Source organism: Lutjanus erythropterus, chromosome 3, assembly GCF_056507025.1.
Source record: "Lutjanus erythropterus isolate fLutEry1 chromosome 3, fLutEry1.hap2, whole genome shotgun sequence".
Lineage (NCBI taxonomy): Eukaryota > Metazoa > Chordata > Actinopteri > Lutjaniformes > Lutjanidae > Lutjanus > Lutjanus erythropterus.
Window position 1 is genome coordinate 7,840,441 of NC_139319.1, and position 21,644 is coordinate 7,862,084.

Below are 21,644 nucleotides of genomic sequence, written 5' to 3' on the forward strand. Positions count from 1 at the left end.
TATCTGTGAGTTAGTTTTTCTAAAGTTATACAGGAAATTAAGATTAAAATAAGCATCCCATTTACACCTAGAATTAAAATGAGATCTGTATCAGGTTATCCAGATAAGGAAAAACGCGTCAGTGCAAAGTAAATTCTTCATGATCAGATCTGCCTGCCCACATCTGGAGGTAGCCTTGCTTGCTTTGTGTTCAGATCTTAGGTAGGTGTAAACGCAATCCATACAATCTGGATAACGTATCTGGATACAGATCCCATTTTAATAGCAGGTGTAGATACACAGATACAGACACAGCATTGACATCAGAACACGTTTTTTTTTTTTCAGTTGATTGTGTTTATTGACATAGAGTCATTGTCATAGTCGTCAACACTGGTGACGTCCTTGGAAAGTGTTGCAGTGGCCCTGATGTACAAATCACATCTGTTGTCAAGTTATTAAAGTTCAGTTTTTCTAAAATGTAATGAAAAGTACATTTATACACTTTACATTTGTGTAAATATTTTTCATATATTGTGTGATATATTTCGGTTGAAACACAAGGCACTTGGACACCTTTGAAATACTGATTAGGATAAATCAATGTGCAAACGAGAATACAAGATACATTGACACAGATACTGGCCACGTGAGGCCATTGTCAAACATTCACCCTTTAAAATCACCCGAGACAGTTTTTTAAACCATCTTTTGGCTTCTTCTTTTGTACCTTTTAGTGTTTTAACATTCATCTGAAGCAAATGTGTACTCATTATTGCCTAATACACACCTTTGTCTGCCTACCACCTTTGTTCCTACGTGAGTGTTGTCGTCATCAATCCACTGTCTTGTGTAAAAGTCAGGGCTGATCATGTACAGATCGTTGTCTTGAAAGATTGATAGAGCAAAGAAGTGGCTGCAAGCGAGATAAACGGTAAGCAAAGGGAGTTAACCTCAAACCTACATTCAGTTGCGTCAGCACAGTTGCTTACTTTCTTCTTGTGACATGAAAAAAATCACATGGTCAAACGGATATGTCTGTGTGGATTATTATACTTTTTTCTCACCCATCATAGTAACTTCAATTTGCCGATCTGAGTCACGGTCTCTTTGTGTTTAAACAAACAACAGAGCAGCTGGCAGCCACGCTGAGATCACTTTAAGACTTAAAATCAGTAAGATAACTACGCCATAAACTATGATGCTTTACAGTAACCCTCAGGAGGTTCGGGTTTCCTTGAGGGGTTAATTATATTGTGTGGATGTTGTCTGGGCTTGAGAAGGAAGCAGGTAAAGAGTCATGCTGTGCACAACCGCTGCACATGACAACTAATGTGCCAGATTAAATCCACGGAAACCTTATTTAAACAACAGGACAGAGTCTGACATTAAAGGGTTTAATTTTAAAACGCCTTAAATCCATTTTATGACCAGGCAACTATTGAAATTGGTGTCAAAACCACACAATTATTTTGTATACTGGATTATTTTTTTAACACCGGACGACATTTAATTGGAGTTGTTGTCAAATTTTTCAAATGATTGAAATCATATTTTGCAAATGAACCGTTAATTGAACAAACTCTTTGCCTTGGCATGGATGTAACAAAGGTAGATGCTCCCCATGTTCATGCTTTTGCCCATATTTACTGTAAAGAAAATGGGTCAGTGGAAGCAGACAGAGGGGATTGTCAAACATAAAAACAACAAAGTGGTTAATGTACCTGCTCTTCTCACGGTACCTGGTTTAGTAAATCTAATACAGGTGATTGTCTACTGTGAAATGGTTTCTGACCACGAACGGGAGGAGACAGGTGAATCAAGGAATATTTAAAGGGTCAGTTCACCCAAGTCACACATCAAGACATGCAGATAGATGTGATTTTGTGGTTCAACTCTTGCCACCGTCGTCATAGTGCTTGCTCTTGGTGGAGTCTAGACCTGCTCTGTATGAAAAGTGCCACAGGACTACTGTTATGATTTGGTGTTATACAAATAAAACTTGACACAAGTATCTGCCATCACCTCAATATACTGCATACAGAACTTGACACTGCAACAGGATTAAGAGTCTAGTTTAGAATTTTAGCATGCTAACAGTTTTAACACCAGACAGTAGGAATAACTGAGGTTCATGTCATTTCTGCAAATAGGCTACTGTCGAAATGAGTTCAAATACTGGTTGAAATGAAATGCTGCCGAGCTAAAGTCAGGGGTCACCAAAGTCAGTAGGATTCATCCTCTTGGGGCCATGAATGTCCGTACAAAATTTAATGGAAATTCGATCAAACAGTTGTTGAGATATTTCAGTCTGGACCAAACAAAATTAATCTGGGAATTAAGGATCAACTTGCTGGTTGATTCAGGAAATTATCAGATTTATGGCACACGTTTTAGATACATACATGCTTCTTAATCTTGAGGGCTGGGGGCAGGTATGACGCATTTTCAAGTCTCAGGTCCAAGTGAAGAGACGAGTCATTGTTTTTTTAAGTTCAAGTTGAGGTGACAATGTCAAATTGAGTCTAAATTCATTAGATTTGTGATAATTTGTCATATAACTCAAGTCCACCTCTGCCTACTGGTATTTCTATCCTTAGCGTGGCTCGTTGTGTGGTTCAAATAAAGAAACTATTCACATTGATGTCTGTGGATGATCCAGATAACTGGGACTTTGAATTTCACAGCTGTATCAAATGTCCAAATGTTCTTTGCTGTTTCCAGCAAAAATCTGAGGATAAAAATGGACCGCAAGGAGTTTCTTCGTAATTTGGGTGAACTGACCCTTTAAAGCTTAAGCCAGGTGAAACTTGAATGGTTCTGAAACCTTTTGCAACCCAACACCCAAAGGCTGTTCAGGTTTTGTAAAGTCAACACAAAGACTTCTGTAGTTATCAGTCTTTCAGTTTTTCTTCAGTTGTTTCTGGGCTGGAATGACTGAAGTGCTTTTTATGGCTCTGCAGGAGATATCGACCTTTGATCCCTCACACACACACACACACACACACACACACACACAAACACACATACACATTCATCATAATCACATGTATGTCTGTGAGTACACACACACACATCCATGCAAATACAAACACACACTCCCTGGTTGTATTGCTGACACATCCTAGCTGACAACAGCTGGTTTGAGTAGGAGGGCCCTCGGGGGAACAACCACCCAGGATAAAGGGTCACTTCGTCTGGGCCCCACCCCTGCAGACAGGTTCAGCACTTCCCCCTCCTCTCCCTCCTCCTCTTCCTCTTCACCTTCCGTCTCCTTCCCTGCCATCTGTCCAAGACCTCTCAGAGCTCCCAGCCCTAACATCGAGGCAGCTGAGAGTCCAAAGTGTAACAGAGGAGAGTCCGCGAGTCCGAGCGGCCCCATGCCGCCGCCTCCTGCTCCGCCCAGGGGGAAGAGCGGCGCCCCGTGGTGGCCCAGGGCTCTGGCATGGCAGAAAGCAGAGAGAGGCAAAGAAGTCCCCAGTCCTCCAAGAAGAGCCGCAGCGGCCCCCGGGATGATGATGTGGGCCCCGCCTACAGGTGGCAATTTAGCGGAGCTCTGGTCCACGGCGAGGCCCGGAACAGTTCCCAGCCTGTTCGGGGCGCCTTGCTCCTGGGAAACAAAGTGCCCATGTGCCTTGATGTGTTTGCGTAGTGAGCTTGGATCCGTGTAGCGCTTCAGGCAGCCCGCCATCTTGCAGTAGTAAGGCTTGTCAACATAGTGGGTGCGGGTGTGTTTGAAGCGGTCGCTCGAGTTGGAGTAACGTTTGCTGCAGCCTTCATAAGGGCAGATGTAGGGTTTCTCTCCTGGAGGAGGGAAAAGAGAGAGAGAACAAATTACACAACTGTCAGAGGGATAGAGGAATGAATAAATCATTTAATTACAGAAAAAATACAAACAGACAGAGAAGACTGGTTTGAATAGGTATAGGTATGTGAATTTATAATATTCTTTTTCCTCATTTGAATTCTATTGATGCTGATTATTCATATAATCAATTAACATTACTTTTGTAATCATATTCCTGCTAGTGTTTTTTTCTTTTCTTAGCCATTCTTAAAGGGTTACAGGTTCTGGTTATTCTATTACAAAACACTATGATCCTTGCAAAAAGCACATACCAGTCAATTATGATATTTGACCTTATAAGTCATTACAAAATGCTTTATAATGTTCTGATTATTGTTATAACACTATATAAACATTTATAAGTCCTTATAACTATAATGAGCTATGAGCAAATTATAACACATTGTAAGTGTTTATAATGCATTCTAGACATGTTATTTTTTGTTTTGTTACATGCTGTACATTTTGTATATTAAATATTAGGCGAGCACACAGAAAACACACAATAAAATAGGATAACAAACCATGAGATTAGATAACGTTATAATCTTCAGATGGTCACTGTGACTGCTGAATGTTCAGTTTTCTGCCGCTGCACATCTGTTTTACTGCCCCTAAATGAGCTCAGATGTGACAGACGGCAGTTTTGTGTGGACACAGACAGGAACATTGGACGAGAACAACGAGAAATTGAAAAGGCAAACAATTATGCAAAGGTCACCAGGCGGTTGGCATAAAGCCTTGGGATATTTGCTCAAGCTGTTTATACCAAGTAAAGTTATTAATCTATCTGCATTTGCATGGGCTGCTGCTGTGTAAATACATGAATCCATATGTGCACAAGCTGTGTGTACTAATACTTAAGATGAGTCCAATACAGTGAAGATGTTTCACTATTGTACTGTGCAGGACAGTGTTTATTTACCTGTGAAGGGTGTGTAAACACATACATATCAGCAGGAGCTTTTAATTTACAGAAATTACATTAATTTAATTTAGATATTTGGTCATAAACCAACATTATACACAAAAATACATTTTGACCTGATGATGGATGAAAGATCAATTCAACCCTACAAGTTTGTACCAAATTTAAAACTGAGAAACTGAGACAGTTCAGTAAAAACTGAAAGGTCAATCTTGAGTTGCTGCTGAAGTAAAGTTCGCGACTAAAGAACAGTTGTTCATCCGGTGTAGATGCTGGCAATTCCTACAAAACATGAAGTCATCACAGCATAACACAAACATCAGCCACACAATCACAGAGGTTCATTCTGCAGAGGTGATTAACTGTTTGAAAAAGCGATAAGAGAGGAATTGAAGAGAGGAAACTGTGAATTGACCCTGGCAGCACCAGCAGGAATTAAACACAAAACAGTTTCCACACAGACACCCAAACTACACGACTACAAAAAACCCCCAACACTCTCTGCCAGCAACAAAAATTAAGAAAAGTTTATAAGGCAACTTGGGTGCAGATTTCAAACTAAAGTTAATAGAAGAAAACTCCACTGTTGAAATATTTCACACAACACATTTTAAAGGTTTTGTTTATTCCACTCTTATCTATCTTAATCAGTCATCTGAACCATAACAGATTGGTTGTGCGTCACTTTCCTGTTGTCAGAAAAACAAGCAAAAAAAACTAATGGCATCATGCCTAAAAGTTGCTGCACATCAGTTTTTTTTTAAAATGACAATTTCCTTTGCTTTCCCAAAGAGTGAAAGATCACTTCATCACGCGTAATTAAGGCATAACATGCAAGATATTTCTAAAAAAGTTATGGTTCACGCAAGTGTGTCCTGCCCTCTGCCGGTATTTCTTCATTTTCTCATTATCTTACTGTGTTCAGGACGCTTTATGGACCACAAACGCCAATATTTGACATCGAGGGAACGAAACAACGAGCAGCTCAGATGTTACTGAGTAAATGTCGTGTGCCGACTGTGCCGGTAGATCAAAGCGAATCAGAAAAAGAGCCTCAGTTATGGTGCGAGCAAAGTTTTTACTGTAAAAAAAAAAGTCCCTTCCATAAAACACCTGCTTTAAGAATGGGAGTAAAAAAATTAGGTATCAATATATCAGTTGAGAATGTATGCAGAAACACTTTTGTTCACAAGTGGTCAACAGCTGTGAGAAATATATGTAATGGAGAAAAGATATTATACAGTTTAACAAAAACTCGTCCAATCATGATATAAAGGCACTAAAATAGTTAACTTTCAACACTACTTTTAATAATTATAAATAATTATATCTAAAACAACACAAACAGAGCAAAATATATGTATTTATTTAACTTGAAATAAGAATAACTTTTGAATATACACAGAATGATGCTATAAAGCTAACAAATAAAAACAATCTGCATTATGTTTTGTTAAAAAAAAAAGTTTTCATATAGGACTATATTGGACACCATATGCTGATACAACTATAGGCTGATACATCTGTCGATAAAATAACAAAGTGGATCTAAAACTGACCTGTTTTCTTTTAGTAAAACGTTGAATAATAAGCACAAACAGCTGATGTCATTACAATAAAGTCACACTGGACAGTAAGAGAAATTCACCCGTCATGTTCATGGAAACATCCAGGAGTGTGTCACCGAGCTCAACGGTGTGTCTGACGTGTATTTTTAATTAATAAGGAATGACATGTATCAGGCTTTGGATACAATGATAAATAGTAGTGGTAGATTAGTGGTTCGGGTTTTGGTCCTTTTGCTGTCACTAATCCTTTAAAGCTGCCTGTCACTCAAGAACTCACCTGTGTGTGAGCGGGTGTGTATCTTCAGGTTCTCCAAACGTGAGAAGCTCTTGTTACAGGTGGGGCAATGGTGCGGCTTCTCATTGGTGTGTGTGCGGATATGAATCAGCATTTTATACCTAGAAAACATGAAAGAATTTTTGAAAATGTGTTTATAGAACACAACGCATGCACACACACACACACACACACACACACACACACACACGGTACGTTGCTTTTAGCATGTTCGGTGTTCGGTTCTGAGGACGTGGCTGGTAATATTTGAACTACAACCAGTTGTGTCGCCACAGAAAGCTGCTAGAACTGTGAGCATCCATCTGAAATGTCATGAACCAGTCTAACAACTGGCCTCAGTTCTGACACAACACACAGTAAGAGTCCATGAACCAGGAAACTGGTATTCTTGTGTTGCAATGCTTTGCATACAGTCCGGGGTCATTTACATGGGTGGATGAAACGTCTTCTTGACAGGCGTGGTTTTGACTGGTTCCTCTTTGTGTAGTTTTGTGCTATTACTGACCATTATTGACCTTTACTTTTTCACTGGTGTTTGTCTTTTTTAAACTGCACTGTTCACCTGCCTCATCAAATAGCCTTTATTTTGATGGAAGATGCTACCTCATAACATTTATCTCTCTTATTATGCTTGTTTCATCTTTTTATTCATTTTTTATCCATTTTTCCTTGTATCTTACGTACTTATTCTTGTTTTTTCCCTCTATTTTGTTGCTGCTGGTCTGAGAGTTACCAAACACAATTTTGTTGTATGCATATGATGACAAATTAAGTGTCCTCTGTCTTCACACAGCTATTTCACCACTTCTTACACCTGTTTCTTGGTTTATGTTCCCTTGCTCTCTTATGAAAACTGTGATTGTTGGACCCTCACTAACATGTACAGATAATTACTGTTTAACCGCACTGATCAGTCAGTGTGTACAAACTCCTGCTGTGCAGCCAAACTCCCTGAACTTCATCTTCAACTTTTTATTCATTCATTAATTTTTATTGGTTTATTCAACAGGGACGGTGCTGTAAATGTTTGCCAAGAGCCTGTTTGTCATCTGTAGTCCCTGGACAGATGTTACAAAGCCACCCTAAAAAACAGAATATAAGATTAAAATAACAAAGTTACTCATCACTTATCGTTTATAAGCATGCAGAACAATAATACGTGTGTAGGGAATTTGTGCAATAGTTTTGTACAGGACGTTTGTGCAACCAGTTCGATTTATGGCGTTGTGTAATACTCTTGGGTGTTTGCTTTTTTTGGATGTGTGGCTCTGGTGGTGATACTGTATGTTAACTGTAGTTTGTTTGTGCATGTGTGTGGTCGGGTCGCCTGTCTTCTCTCAAAAGTCCAAGACAAATTTCTCCTAAAGGAGATTTATCTGATCTGATCTTAATAAAAACTAGAAAGAATATTAATATTAAGCGAAACATCATCAGAAGGTCCTTATACTACATTGTTGAGTACTATTTAAAACATGCAACACAGACGCCCATAAAACAAAACATGCACAACAAATAAATGAGAGATTTTACTGTTTTCACAGGACTAAAGACAACATGATGCTGCATTGTTAGACACTAAATCATGCAAAGCAGAAGCACACATCTAAAAGAACGCAGAAATCAGTCTGATACAGCAAAACAACAAGACCGGAAATAGCATGATAGTTTCATGTGGAAACTACTTTTCACTACTACTTCTACTACTTTCTTTCTGCAGTAGAATCTACCAGAACTATTTTTTTTTGTCTACTAGAAATTAAATAGTTCCTACATGAAACTGCTTACATCGAGGTCTGTGGATTATCTTGAGTATTTGGGTCATGATGTCTTGAAAGAGACACCGGTTTTGATTTTTTTAAATGTATTTTTTGGGACATCTCTCTAGCCGATTTCACCAAAACTCTGCAGCTCGCACCAGAACAATCTAGATGAATAAATAGCGCTACAAGCCATTGGAAAACTATGTAATTTTGATTTTGGGTTTAACTACCTTCTAAGCCATCACCCACAGGAGCGGAAGTGATCAGCAGTATCAGACGGCAGCAGCAGATCCTTTTTCTGTTCATTCAATCAAGAATCGGATGCCAAAGAATCAAATTAAATTATTAGATTCCCAAAGTTTCCCAACCCTTTGTTGTTGAGTCTCATTCCTGATCTGGTAATGAGACTCTCCAGAATCGCTTATTCCACCCTTAAGTTAATTGACAAAACGCTGATGACTATTTTGGTACTTTGTTCATGCTTAATTACATATCAAGTAAGAAAATATCTGGCCGCAGCCTCTCAAATGTCAGGATATATCAGCTGTTAAATATGTCTTAACAGTTTAAACTGAATGCCTTTTGTGTTTTTTAATATTTACCAAACAGGAGCACTTCATGGCCTGACCTCAGACTGCATCTGTGAATGACTGCGTCCTTATCACCGTGCACACACACAGGTCATCAGGAAACAGGAACCTGTTTGTTATTCCCGTGTTGAGGTGTGTGACTGAAGAGGGGCCAAGCATTTGCATTTGCACCGATCAAACATTGTCCAGCCAACGCAGATAAAGACAGATGGGGAGTACAAGTAACAGGATTATCTAATCTGGATTTCAGACACATTTAGTAAAAGAGGGGAGAATTACAATAAAGAACGATAAACTAACATGCACAGTGCACACAGTTATCAACAGGGGCAGAAGTAACTAATTACAAATACTCAAATTACTTTAATTAAGTAGTTTTGGGGGGTAATTGTGCTTTTAAGAGTAGATTTTCATGTCTGTACTTTTACTTGTAATTAAGTATTTATTTCACCATGTAATCTACTTAGTTACTTTCAAATTCATAGTTGAGTACTGAGTACAATTTGAATTTATATCCAAACCTTTCATCTGCATTTTGTAGCCAATCAGGTGATCTGATCACAAACGAGCCGATGAAAATGAAGACATACAACTAAAAAAACAAAACGAAATGCTGCGGCAGGAAGATTTAGGAAAATGTATCTTATAAATGATTAATGATTAATCAGTTGTTTTCAGCCATTGGTTGGAAAAAAGGCACAAAATTTACAACCCTAGTTTGGAGAGGTGACTGTGACATCAGCAGTTGAAAGTAACTAATACTAGTTTCTCAGACAAATACTTTGTACTTTTACTGAAGTACATTTCGAACACCAATACTTTTACTTGTAATTGAGTGATATTTTAGCAATGTAACAGTATTTGTACTTGAGTACAGATTTTTAGTACTCTTTCCACCACTGGTTATCAATTAATTATCATGGACTCGGAATGGAATCAATCAATCAATCAATCAATCAATCAATAAACTGCACACTGTTACACCCTGAGGTTCCGCTGAGGTCATGTCATCCTTGTTTTCAGTTTCTCTCTGTGCTTCCTGTTTTATTTGGTGCTCACCCTTCCTCCACCCGTCTCTTGTTTCAGGTACTTTACTTCCTGCCCCTGTGTGTTTCCCTCCCGTGTGATTGCCTACCCCACCCTGATTGGTTTCACCTGGCCCTCATTGCCCCTCCTCCTCCTTGTCTGTTGTCAGTTTGTCTCAGTTGTTTGTGAGTGTGTTCCAGCCACATTCTTAGAGATCTCTTAGTTTTTGACCCGTCTTTTGCATTTTGGACCCTGTTTTTGCCTGCTGCCTTTTGATACCTCTGCTTGAGTCTTGGACTGATCTACTGTGTACCGACCACCTTTCCCATTAAAGACCTCGTGTTTTGAGTCCTGCATCTGAGTCCTCCTTTGTTGGCCCACGTCTGATACACACAACAAAGGAAGGAACAACTGGACAAACTAATAATCGACCATGAAATTAATCTGCATCTATATTGATAATAGATGGTTGGTAATTTTTTTTTATTTAAATAAGTCAAAATTCTCTGATTTCAGCTACTTAAATGTGAATATTTTCTGATTATTTTTGAGTTGTGGACAAAACAAGGCATTTGAGCTTTGATCAGCATTTTTCACCTTTTTCTGACCTTTCATGGACCAAACAACTAATCAGTTAATGGAGAAAATAACCTGCATATCAATCAAATCAAATATTTGTTAGTTGTAGCCCTAAAAACACTCACCATGTTTTATATTAAGGTAATCCAAAAGTTAGGACAGTAGTCAAGTTACACTACTTTAATATTGTGATACTTGGATTATGTTACTGGCTACTTTACCATGTAATTAGTAACTGTGACAGACTCCATTTTTAAATGTTCTGTCTATAGCAGTGCAGCTCACACATGCTGAGTATCAGCTGTAAACTCAACTGGACCAGCTGTGGGTTTGTTGTTGTAATTTGATGATGTGATCTCAGGTTCTAAATCTAGGTTTTCAGAATCGTTCAGTTGATTCTCAGCTAGACTGCGACATGATTAAACCAGCCTAACTGGTTTCAACCTGTCATCAAAAAGTTCAGAGGCCATCAGTTGTCATCATCTGTTGAGAGAACAACCGTTGAGAGATGATCCCTGTAATTAGTGTCTTGACTTCTTTAAGTGACGTAAACTTTTCCAAAAGCCCGAGCTACTTCTCTGGTGCAGAGTTGAAAAGCTCTCCTGTGTTGTTTCACCGCTCGCCACTTTAACGCACAACAGTACAAAGTTTTTCTCAGAATCCTTTCCAGCCTCCATCTTAAGGTCATATTTAAGATCAGCTGTTTGACCTCTTTAACTTTTGTTAACTTTTGTTTGGATTTCTTAGATCAATGTGCAATAGACAGTTGGTTTGATTAAAAACAATCAAAAGTTCCCTGCTCTCCCCGTGTCTGCGTGGGTTCTCTCCGGGTTCTCCGGCTTCCTCCCACAGTCCAAAGACATGCATGCTAGGTTAATTGGTGACTCTAAATCACCCGTAGGTGTGAATGTGAGTGTGAGTGGTTGTCTGTCTATGTGTCAGCCCTGCGATGAACTGGCGACCTGTCCAGGGTGAACCCCGCCTCTCGCCCAATGTCAGCTGGGATAGGCTCCAGCAGCCCCACGACCCTTACGGAATAAGTGGTTACAGAAAATGAATGAATGAATGAATGAAAAGTTCCCTGCTATTAGAGAAAGTTTGATTTGTGTGACATGAGCTTTAGGGTACGTCAAATCTGGAAAAAAAAAATAATGTGAACAAACTTTTCTCACATTGCATGAGTCTATGATTTTGTATTTTTTTTTCCTTGTAGAGTTCCCTTCTTAACCTCTGCTAAGTGCTGGTAAGTAAATAAAATTATTATCATTACATGAGTGATTTCCAGACGTCATTCTGAGGTGCTGATGGTGGACAATTTCCCTGTTTAATGACTATTATAAACTAAAATATAGATCAGTTAATCCAAAAATAAGTCAACAATAAAGCTGAGTTTGTAATATCGATTAAAAGGGGTTTTTACGGCTTAAAAGAAACCCTTCAGATTAAACATAACATTTAAAACTACATCTCTTTAATCTAATATTGTTATATTTATTTAGTTAAAACAAGCCAGTCATTATGTATGAGACTTCTGTACACAGTAGGAGAGCGTCATTCACCAGTGTGTGTGTTTGTCATGAGATTAGCTGGTATTTCATGTGATGCTGGCGTTAACATACCTGGCATTGAAGCCCCTCCCGTTACGAGCACAGCCCTCCCACTGACAGCAGTAACCGGAATCCTTCTCCGGCTTGACGTGGAAGTCGTTGATGTGATCCACCAGGTCCTGCAGCGAGTCGAACAGCAGGTGGCACTGCAGGGTGGAGGAGGACGCGGACGATCAGTGGTGCTGCGTGCATGACTGCTGCAGCTTCAACTTGTTTTTGACAAGTTTAGCAGTGATTCCACACATCTGACGTGTTTTATGTTAAGTTGTTTCTAACTTTCTAACTGTATTAAGTTATTGTGCTGTTTCTTTGTTTTGAGCTGCTGAGGGACTACAGATGTAATATGATACGGTGCATGAAAAGGTGACATTTCTATTTTTTAACTGCACACTGTCCAACAAAACAAATAAATAGAAAAGAAATTGAGTTTTATTATTTAAAAAAATATGTTTCACTTGTATCATAATTGTACTGACTGGACTGATTGCATTAAACACAAACATTTTATATTTTCTTAAAACACTTTAAATGAAGACCTTATTCAATTCTACGGTAACTTTTTTGTTTCATCTGTGACTTATTGCAACTTTCCTTTCATACAGAATGTCCTGTGTACACGCTGCTTGAGTTTTTGTTTTGTAAAAAAAAATAATTCATTGTTTAGTCTTTAATATTTCAGAATATATTGTAGCACTTTCCAAGAAGCCCAGGTCACACTTTTAGTGTTTTTTGTAAATGACCAATGATCCAAAACCCTGAAATATTAAATTTCTAATGAGAAAAGCAGTGAATCCTCAGGAACACATGGATATTTAGGGTTTTTTTTCTGTTTGATAATTGGCTATATGAACTAATCAACTGTCTTAACTGTTTTTCAACTAATAATTTAAGCATCATTTTTTAATATTGTAATTATAAGCCATCATCATCCTCTATCTTTCCTTTTCTGACTCCCAGTGATGAATTATTTTGTTCTCAGCTCCACCTTGTGGTCAGACTAATACTTAGAATCCTTTTCTCTCAGTCCTCTGTGATTTTCTTAAAGCAGAAATTCAGCACGTCTGATTGTTGACTTATTGTTTTTGATTAATGAGCTGAAGACTCAACTGAGATTCTTGCTGTATTTTGTGTGAGATCATTGTAAAGTGAAGACAATGATGTATAAATAATGCAAAATGCATTAGTTGCATAACTGCAACTGTAAATGTCTTAAAAACCCTGACACGTGCCCCTCAGTCTGCTTTGATTTCCTTTTTTTGTCTGTTGTTTGTTTTCAGAATTGTATTTACCTTCATCCAGCGGCAGGCCAGCTGCCCGTCCAATGAGGGCTCAGGTGAAACTTGCTTCTCTCTGTTCTGACCAATGAACATGGAGGAGGGAAAGCTGTACGCCCTCGGTGGACTTCCAATCGGCAGATAAAACGGATAACCCTGCGGCGAAGCTCCGCCCTCCACGCCTCGATGACGAGCCTGTTCCTGAAAGAGAAGAAGACAGAAAGGATAAAAAAATAAAAACAACCCACAGGCCTCACGTCATGTCATTCCGACTGTAATTACAAGAAACCAAGTGGGAAAAACTGCTCATGTCAACCTCCAACTTATGGTTCTAATGCAGAGATATTAGGGATTTCTGCAAAGCTCCCACTGCGGGGAGATACGTCTATAAAACATCAGATTTTAACATTGACTGCTATGTGAACTGGATCTCTTGTCTAAGATACTGCAACGAGTCCCATGTCAATGGTTAGATAACTTTTATGGAATTTCTGTGACTGTTTTCTGTCTGGCTTCCCATTTGCAGCTGTCTTATCTACTGGATATGAATCTAAACAATTACATAGATCAGTAAAATGTTTTACAAATTGGCTTTAAACTGATCTTAATCTTCTATTGAAGGTTTTAGTTTTAGTAAATCTTCACTTTTTACTACAGAATATTAACTAGATAAGAGTGACGGAAACAAAAATCTGTTTTATTTCGCATTTTTAACAAAGAGACACAGGTTGTTAGACCTTCTTTTATTTCTCAAAGATCAGACAACATTCAAAAATCATACCAGCTACTTATACAATACTGGATGAGAGAAAAAAAAACTTTTGTTCACATTTGATGTCACTACTGCAGCATATCTAGTGCTGACAATGATCAACACATTTTAAAGTGACAAGGCTGTTTTGCACTTTGCAGGAAAATGTCAGGATTACACTGTGAAAGCAGTAAAATAAATGTTTGTATGTCTGATGCTGCAGTGAGAAAAGGACTGGGCTGAGTATTGAACCTTGTGGTATCTCACCTTTGACCTGACTGAAAAAAGGAATGATTTATCAGTGGTAATAGGAGGAAATGATAGTATAAAATTATAGTTTTGGTGCTGTGGAATCTGCTGCCTCTACTCTTGAAATATTACTACTTTGTCTTCTTTACTTTGAGGATAATCACTGCTGTCGGAGCTTTATGATCCATTTAATATAGTGAGAATTGTTGTTTAAGTGCTACTTGACTAAATACTGCTGCTTTTGGTTTAAAAATGAATGTATGGTGAATTCAACGTATTTCTAAAGATCTAAAGATAATCCATGCTGGTCAGCTCAGTGAATTATGGATGAAAAGCTGCTGCTAAACACTTTCAAAGAGATATTTGAAGTAAGTCTGGAGGACATATTGAGCGGCTCTCACAGTTTAGGGTTTTTAATGTGTTAGATCATTTAAAATCTGTACTTTCTGAGTTAAAAAGACGAATCTGGGCCAAGAGGGGAGATTTGATGCTCCAACAAAGAAGCTGTGTGTTTCGTGCTTTACCGTTCAAGCATGGCTACAATTTGATTTAGAGGGAGTCGCTGGACGGACGGCTGCGTGCGCGATGTGCAGACACTGCAGCAACAAATTAGATTCACTCCCAGGATCCCAATTCAATTCAGTCCTGTTGAAGAAGAGTGGAGCACATTCAGCCACAATCAGCGGCTGGCTGGATTATTCTGAGAAGACCGTGGTTATGGACAAGAGTGACTGCTGACGTGAAGATACACACCTTAAACACAACGGGCTTCCTTTATGAAACAGAAGGGTTTGAATTTAAAATGCCTGTATCCTTAATTTTAATAACAATCTATCAAATGATCACATGAATCCAATGCAACAAACTAAAAGGAATCACTTTTGGAGATGAACCTGCAGAGAATAATCACCTGAATCTGCAGCTCCCCTCGACTTTGCTGTACAGTGAATTTAAGCTCATTGTGTAGCTGTCCGGCCCAAATTCACCCCAGCATCATTCTGAGCCGCTGCAGGCAGCTGTTTTCAGCAAATAAGCACCAACCAGCACTTATTTAAGTTAGAAATCTTAGCCTGCCATTTCACAAAATCCAAAATGTTAAGTTTGTTTTGTTTTTACATTTATGGATTTTATTGATGCCGAATTGACGAGAAGACTGTCGACATATGACGACTTTAATCTTGTCTTTCAGGAGTTAAATGCTTTTACAGACATGCACTGAATTCTTAATATTTCTTAAAGGGAGTTTAATGTAGTGGAGATTCAGTCACATTCAAACTGGTTGATGTTTTGGTACAACTACAAACACTAGGTAACTGCTAAAGTATGATAGGCTTATCTGATGTTGACTGCTGTTAGTCATTAGTTTGATGATGGTTTCCTAATGAGTGTATTGATTACCGATGGAGGTGCTCAGTTTCTACGGCAGCATGCAGCACATGGTTGCATCTGAGTTCATTTTCTGTCACTCACTTCTGAAAGTGCAGCACAATGAAAAACTAATACAGTGTATTTTCATGCGCAATATAAGCTGAGCAGCTTTGCTGGTCATGACTGAAGGCTCTATGTTGCAGGAAACAACACATTCAGATGTTAAAGTAGAACATTTTAATCTTGCACCAACACTTTTAACTAAAACTAGACGCTCATGACTCTGCAAGACATATTTCATAAGATGTCAAACTATTCATTTCACCCATAGCGACAGATTGTTCTTAGACTTTTGATAAATTAATTTCTTCTGGCAAAAAAAAAAAGCTGGCACAGCTGTCATTTCTTTAATTATATGGGGTCTGATTGATATGGTTTTATAAATTATATAAAAATGCTTGTAATGCATCTTCTCCAGTGGTGGAAAGAGTACTGAAACTTTATACTCAAGTACAAGTACCGTTACATTACCAATATATTACTCAATTACAAGTAAAAGCACTGGTATTACAAAAATACTTAAGTAAAAGTACTCAACTCAAAAACTACTAGTATTAGTTACTTTGTAAATAGGTGGCAATTACCAAGTAATGTATTTGAAATTTCTTAAGAAATTACCCCAAATTCCAGAGTTAATTATGTTATAATTAGCAGGTACCCTTTTCATGTAGTGGGTGGTAATCACCAAGTAACATATTAAGTTTGCAGAATTTCAAATAAAGTTCAAATATATGAAATGGTAATTACCACCTACTTGCATAAAAACAAGACTTGCGAATAAAGTCAGAGAAAATTCAAACATGCTGCTTTGTAATTCCCACCAACTACATGAAAATGGTATGACAAAAATGCAGAAGAAAAGTCTGGACAAAAATTCAACTTGTACTCGGTGTTCAGTTATGATTTTGAAAGCAACTAAGTAGATTACATGGTGTAATAAATACTTAGTAAAAGTGAAAGTACAGACTTGAAAATATACTCATAAAACTACGCTGTATTCATTTCAATGTTTTTGAGAATTACTTTGTCATCTCTCTTCGTCTTTCCATCTCTGCTCTGTGTTTAAATGTACTTTGCACCTGCCAGTCTGATCGTATCCGTAACTGATATGAAATCACAGGCTGAAGTTTTAGTAATTTGATGCAGTTTTATAGTCAGATCATTCCAGTAAAAGTAAAGTGACTGCACTAAAATTCATTTCAGGAGCCCGTTTCACCAAAACATGCAACACTGCATGCTGTGATTACCAAAATGAGATCATTTCCTCTCACTAATAAAAACTCTACTATTACTACTTGCATGAGTAATGCCAGAGGCCCGTAAGACTCTTTAAATGTGAGTAGAAATCATTTGTGAAACTTGACAACTTCTGTTTCAAGACGCATCGTCTGTCTGTGAAAAAATGCGGACTGACCTGTGAGAAGAGATGCGGCTGAGGGCTGCTGCTGGTGTGAGGGGACTCCAGGGGCGAGGAAGGGGAGAGGGAGGAAGGGGAGGAGGGAGACGGGGAGAGGGAGGCGGCGTGGCGGGAGGCGGGTGACATGCTGAGGTCCATGGCTGGAGGGCTGAAGCAGGACCCGGGTCGTTCTTGAGAGGGAGACTGGGAATCTGGATTGAAGATAAGAGAGTGGAATGATATCTTCAAGCCCTTTCTTACAGTTTGGGCGAACCTCCAAGTGAATTTGCTTCATGTTGAACCACTGAAAAACAGTTAAGATCCCTTTACACTGTGTGATTTTGGGCTTTCTGAGACTAAAGTTGACAATCGTGAGAGAAACAGGGTGAATTCTTCTGTCATTTCTGTCACCAATTTTGAGCCTGAGCCAAACTTCTGAAAATTTAGAGCCAAATTCTCACAATGTAATCCTGCAAAGACCTACCAACCAACAACAAAAGAAAAAAATCCATGCACCAAAACGATGGAGGCAAAACGAAAACGAAGCTTTCCTTCTCCTCCTTTTCTTTTGGGGCTTTTCAGTGCATAGAAGCGTAGAACCACCTGACTATTGTGAGACCAGTGTGACTCTCCTTTCTGCCCTTTTTTTTTCCTAAAAAACTCTTGGGTCTTACGCTGCTAGGTGTTTGAATAGTTGCTAATTTTGTGAGTTTATCAAAGTTTTTTATATTATATTTACTATATTTCAGTCAGACGACTCATGTTTTAGATTGTTTATTGCAGCAGAACAAAGTTAGCGTTTGGCGTCTAGCCTCCAGCCTCATCGCTCCTCACAGATTATATTTACAGAGATATTGAGGAGTGATGAACACATATCTTTGACGCCCTGTCGGAGCCTGCAGGTGGATGCTGGGGCTGAATGAACAGGCAGTGACGCTGATGGCCTTGACGGGCAGAGGGAGAGATGGGAAGTTTCAGCAGTTTAAATAGAGCGCCAGACTGGAGGGGTGCGTTTGGTATGTACTACAGAGAGCGAGGCGTGTCACATGTGATTGCAGTGCAGCTCATGTTGACTGCCTGAACTAACTCGCAGGCGTCGCTACATATATGAGCAATGCACAACTTTATATGTTGAGTTTCATGTTTTAATAGTTGACTAATTTATCAAACTGTGGTCATGATTAGTTCTGTTTTCCAGCAGTTCATAAGAATTCAGAATCTTTACAAACAACACTGGTGTCTAAAACTGTACTGCCAGGGAAGGTCCAGAGGAGGAAACGGCGAAAACAGCTGGGGTGGTGAGGGCAGGGCATCAAGGCCTCTGTGGCCTCAGGACACATCATTTTTCGAGGGGCATACATGGGGAGCACTAACAGTCTGCCCTGACACATTTAGCTCCACTGAACTAAAGAGGGTCACGGGAGGAACAACTGAGAGGGCAAAAGGGCATTATTAAACACACATTAGATATTCTGCACATTGTTGAGAGTTTGGGAAAGTGTGAAGTTATACGATTCATTCAGGGTCACCGGGGCCAAGCTGTGGTTATCTTGGTCGCTTCATGTCAGTGTCACGCTCTTCTTGTTATGAGCCGTACTGACAAATCTGTGGACAATGTGCGTCTATCGGAGGACAGAGGAGAGCCACCATTCATTGGATTTACATTATTAAGTTACTGGGAAAGTGAGAACATGGAATTCACTTATTATACTAATGCATTATCACGGTGACAGTCTCGATGACTGCATCATGGCAGCAGAAAAAGGCATGTCATGTGAGTATGAGAGAGACACAGAGACTGTACGTTGTAGTTCAGTTTTACCTGGTTAACTCTTACCTGGGGAGGAGGGCGGCGAAGGGAAGGTTGTGCATAGCAGGCGTGGTCGTGTGGCGCTGAGAGGGGCGCAGATCGAAGAGGGACAAGCCCTCTTTCCTAATCTCACTGGACCGTCTGTCCGTCCTGAGGGGAGCTTCAAGTCCAGCGGCTCGTCCACTGACAGCATGGCTGCTGGTTACTCCTGACAACCTGAGGAGAGAGAGCCAACATGCAGACAGCTGTCAATATTAGAGCCGAACGAGATGGTAGAAAAGTCATACTGTGATTAAATTACAACCGCAATGTTCAATACAATCAGTGGGAATGATCATTTTAGCAGAAAAAAAAATCAAACGCGTGATGATGTGACATTTCTCGGGGTCTGTACCAAACAAAAATGTTTTTTATCTGGAGAACAAGATTTGCAGTCAAGGGCATCTCTGCAGCACTACAGTACTTCATTAAAATACTGTTTTCTCTTTTTCAAAATTGCAATTTGGTTCTGGTGTTGCAATTTGGACACTGTACTTAGCAATTCAGCAATTTCGATTCGATTGCAAGTAATTAATCAATATCCATTTTCAGTGGTGTCAGTGTTTCAGAAATAAAACAGATCTTTGCTACAGTTTTGCACAAAATGATGATTGTCTTCTGCTTTGCAAGGAGATTTAGCTTTCATTGTGTGTTTGAAGGTATCAGTGATTTTCCTTTTTTTTTTTAATTTTACACAGTTCTCTGACCAAAATGTGTTTTTTGGATTTGCACTTAAACCAGCATTGATTTATTTTTTTCGGACACTTGGCAGCAGCGCTACATTGACATGTTGTCACCTCATAAAGTTGATATGGTGAATTTGTTAGCAAACCGCCGCGTATTCACACATCCACCAGACACAGAGAAGTCTCACACTGACCTCCACAGAGCTCAGCGCTGAGGAAAGACGAGGACACACTGATGATCATTCTGCTATAGGAGAAAACGCTCTGCCTGGTTTGAATTTCTTTAAACCAATCAGAATCATCTAGGGCGCTAAGTGTCCCTGCAAAATAATGCTGGGGGAGAACTTGTTTAGGTGAAACATTTGCACGTGGGGAGGACATATGTAATATATAAACCTAGATAAGGCACTGCTGCTCAGTCTTGCCTCCAGTTTTCTCAGTGGACACTCGCAGTACTGCAGCAAGAAATTCCCCTACGACGCAAAAAGCATTTTCTCCAAAAGCCACCATTATGAAGGGGACATCTAACAGGACACCTCAAAACACAAACTCAACTATGACTCTTTCTATTATGATTTTTTGATCCCCGGAGATTAAAATGTCTGTGGCGTCATCACAACGTTAAGTCTATGGACCGAGTGGGAACTCGTGGACGGGGGCAACGGGGTAAAACACTACTGCGCATATTCAGGAAGTAAACCCAGGAGCTACGGGTGACTGAACAGCACCCATTCAGTCCAACTCTCAGATGCTGCATGCTGTATCCATATATGTCAACCTTGAGACCTCAAATATGGGGAGGATTTTGAAAAATTTGAGTTTCAGGAACTTTGTTTACTGCATTTTGGTAATTTTTACATAAAAATACTGCAACCGCATTTTATGTTGCATGCTTTTCATTTTCCTTGTAGTTCTCAGGAAAGAATACAGAATAATTCGCCCCTCTAGCGTGAACTTGCATGGATCTAACTAAGATGTTATGCAACCAGCTGTGGTTGCTTTGCTCCAACTTTGACTTGAATGGCTACAACTAGAACAGTAACCTTCACATGCTCTCAGGTCTCTCTTACATGTGTTAACCGCAACAGGAAGTTCCCCCCACAACCCCGCCCACCCCATCGTCACAGTGTAGTGATACGTCTGCTCCAGTATCTCCAGTATCTCCAGTGTCACAGTATCTCTCAGTGGGACACTGATCAATCAGGTGAGTTCAGTTTTTTTTAATTAATTCCAGCGACATTAGACACAGACTCAGATCGTCACGAGAGCAGATCATTATTTAAACAGTGTGACTTGAACCACATGAAGCCAGCTTATATGTTGCTGCATAATAAATAAATAACATAATATAATATAATAAATATTATAAATCAATAAATAAATAAGAGGCTGAAAGTAAACAGTGTCAGATTTTCTTGAAACAGGGAATGCTAAACGCACATTTACTCTGATTTCTTGATGGGGTTACGTTCTTCACTCACTTGCACCCATTACACAAAACCATCCCCTGTAAAACAACGTCATGTAGGAACTAACATCTAACATCACCCTGAGGCAAGGGAGCATGAAGTCCACTGTTATACATTAACATAAACCAATCAAGGGCGTCAAACTCAGTTTCACATGAGCAAGTTTCATAAAGCTAAGTTCGATCTGATAGGATGTCAGTGACAACAGACAGTGAATTATTTTTCTTTTTATTTATTTATTTTTTTTTTTTAGATCTATATTTTGCAGCCTATCAAGTGCAGAGGTGTTCACAAAAAAGTTTGGGTCTTCAGTCTTTTCCTAAAGTCTGAATTAGTCTGGAATCTTTCAGTTCATTTTCAATT

The 21,644-nt window shown here is 39.2% G+C and overlaps 1 protein-coding gene across 1 annotated transcript in view; it reads right to left on the bottom strand.

Annotated features, from left to right (window-relative positions):
• Positions 1 to 2,030: 2,030 nt before the first annotated feature.
• Positions 2,031 to 21,644, bottom strand: part of LOC146329585 (zinc finger protein GLIS2-like) — a 40,037-nt gene continuing 20,423 nt past the window's right edge. The window contains exons 2-7 of the mRNA XM_084714851.1: positions 19,115 to 19,303; positions 17,296 to 17,489; positions 13,469 to 13,654; positions 12,192 to 12,325; positions 6,600 to 6,718; positions 2,031 to 3,783 (exon numbers count right to left, since the gene is read on the bottom strand). Coding sequence (XP_084570977.1) covers positions 3,104 to 3,783; positions 6,600 to 6,718; positions 12,192 to 12,325; positions 13,469 to 13,654; positions 17,296 to 17,489; positions 19,115 to 19,280 — 1,479 coding nt within the window. The 5' untranslated portion in view covers positions 19,281 to 19,303 and the 3' untranslated portion in view covers positions 2,031 to 3,103. The remainder of the gene's footprint in view (positions 3,784 to 6,599; positions 6,719 to 12,191; positions 12,326 to 13,468; positions 13,655 to 17,295; positions 17,490 to 19,114; positions 19,304 to 21,644) is intronic.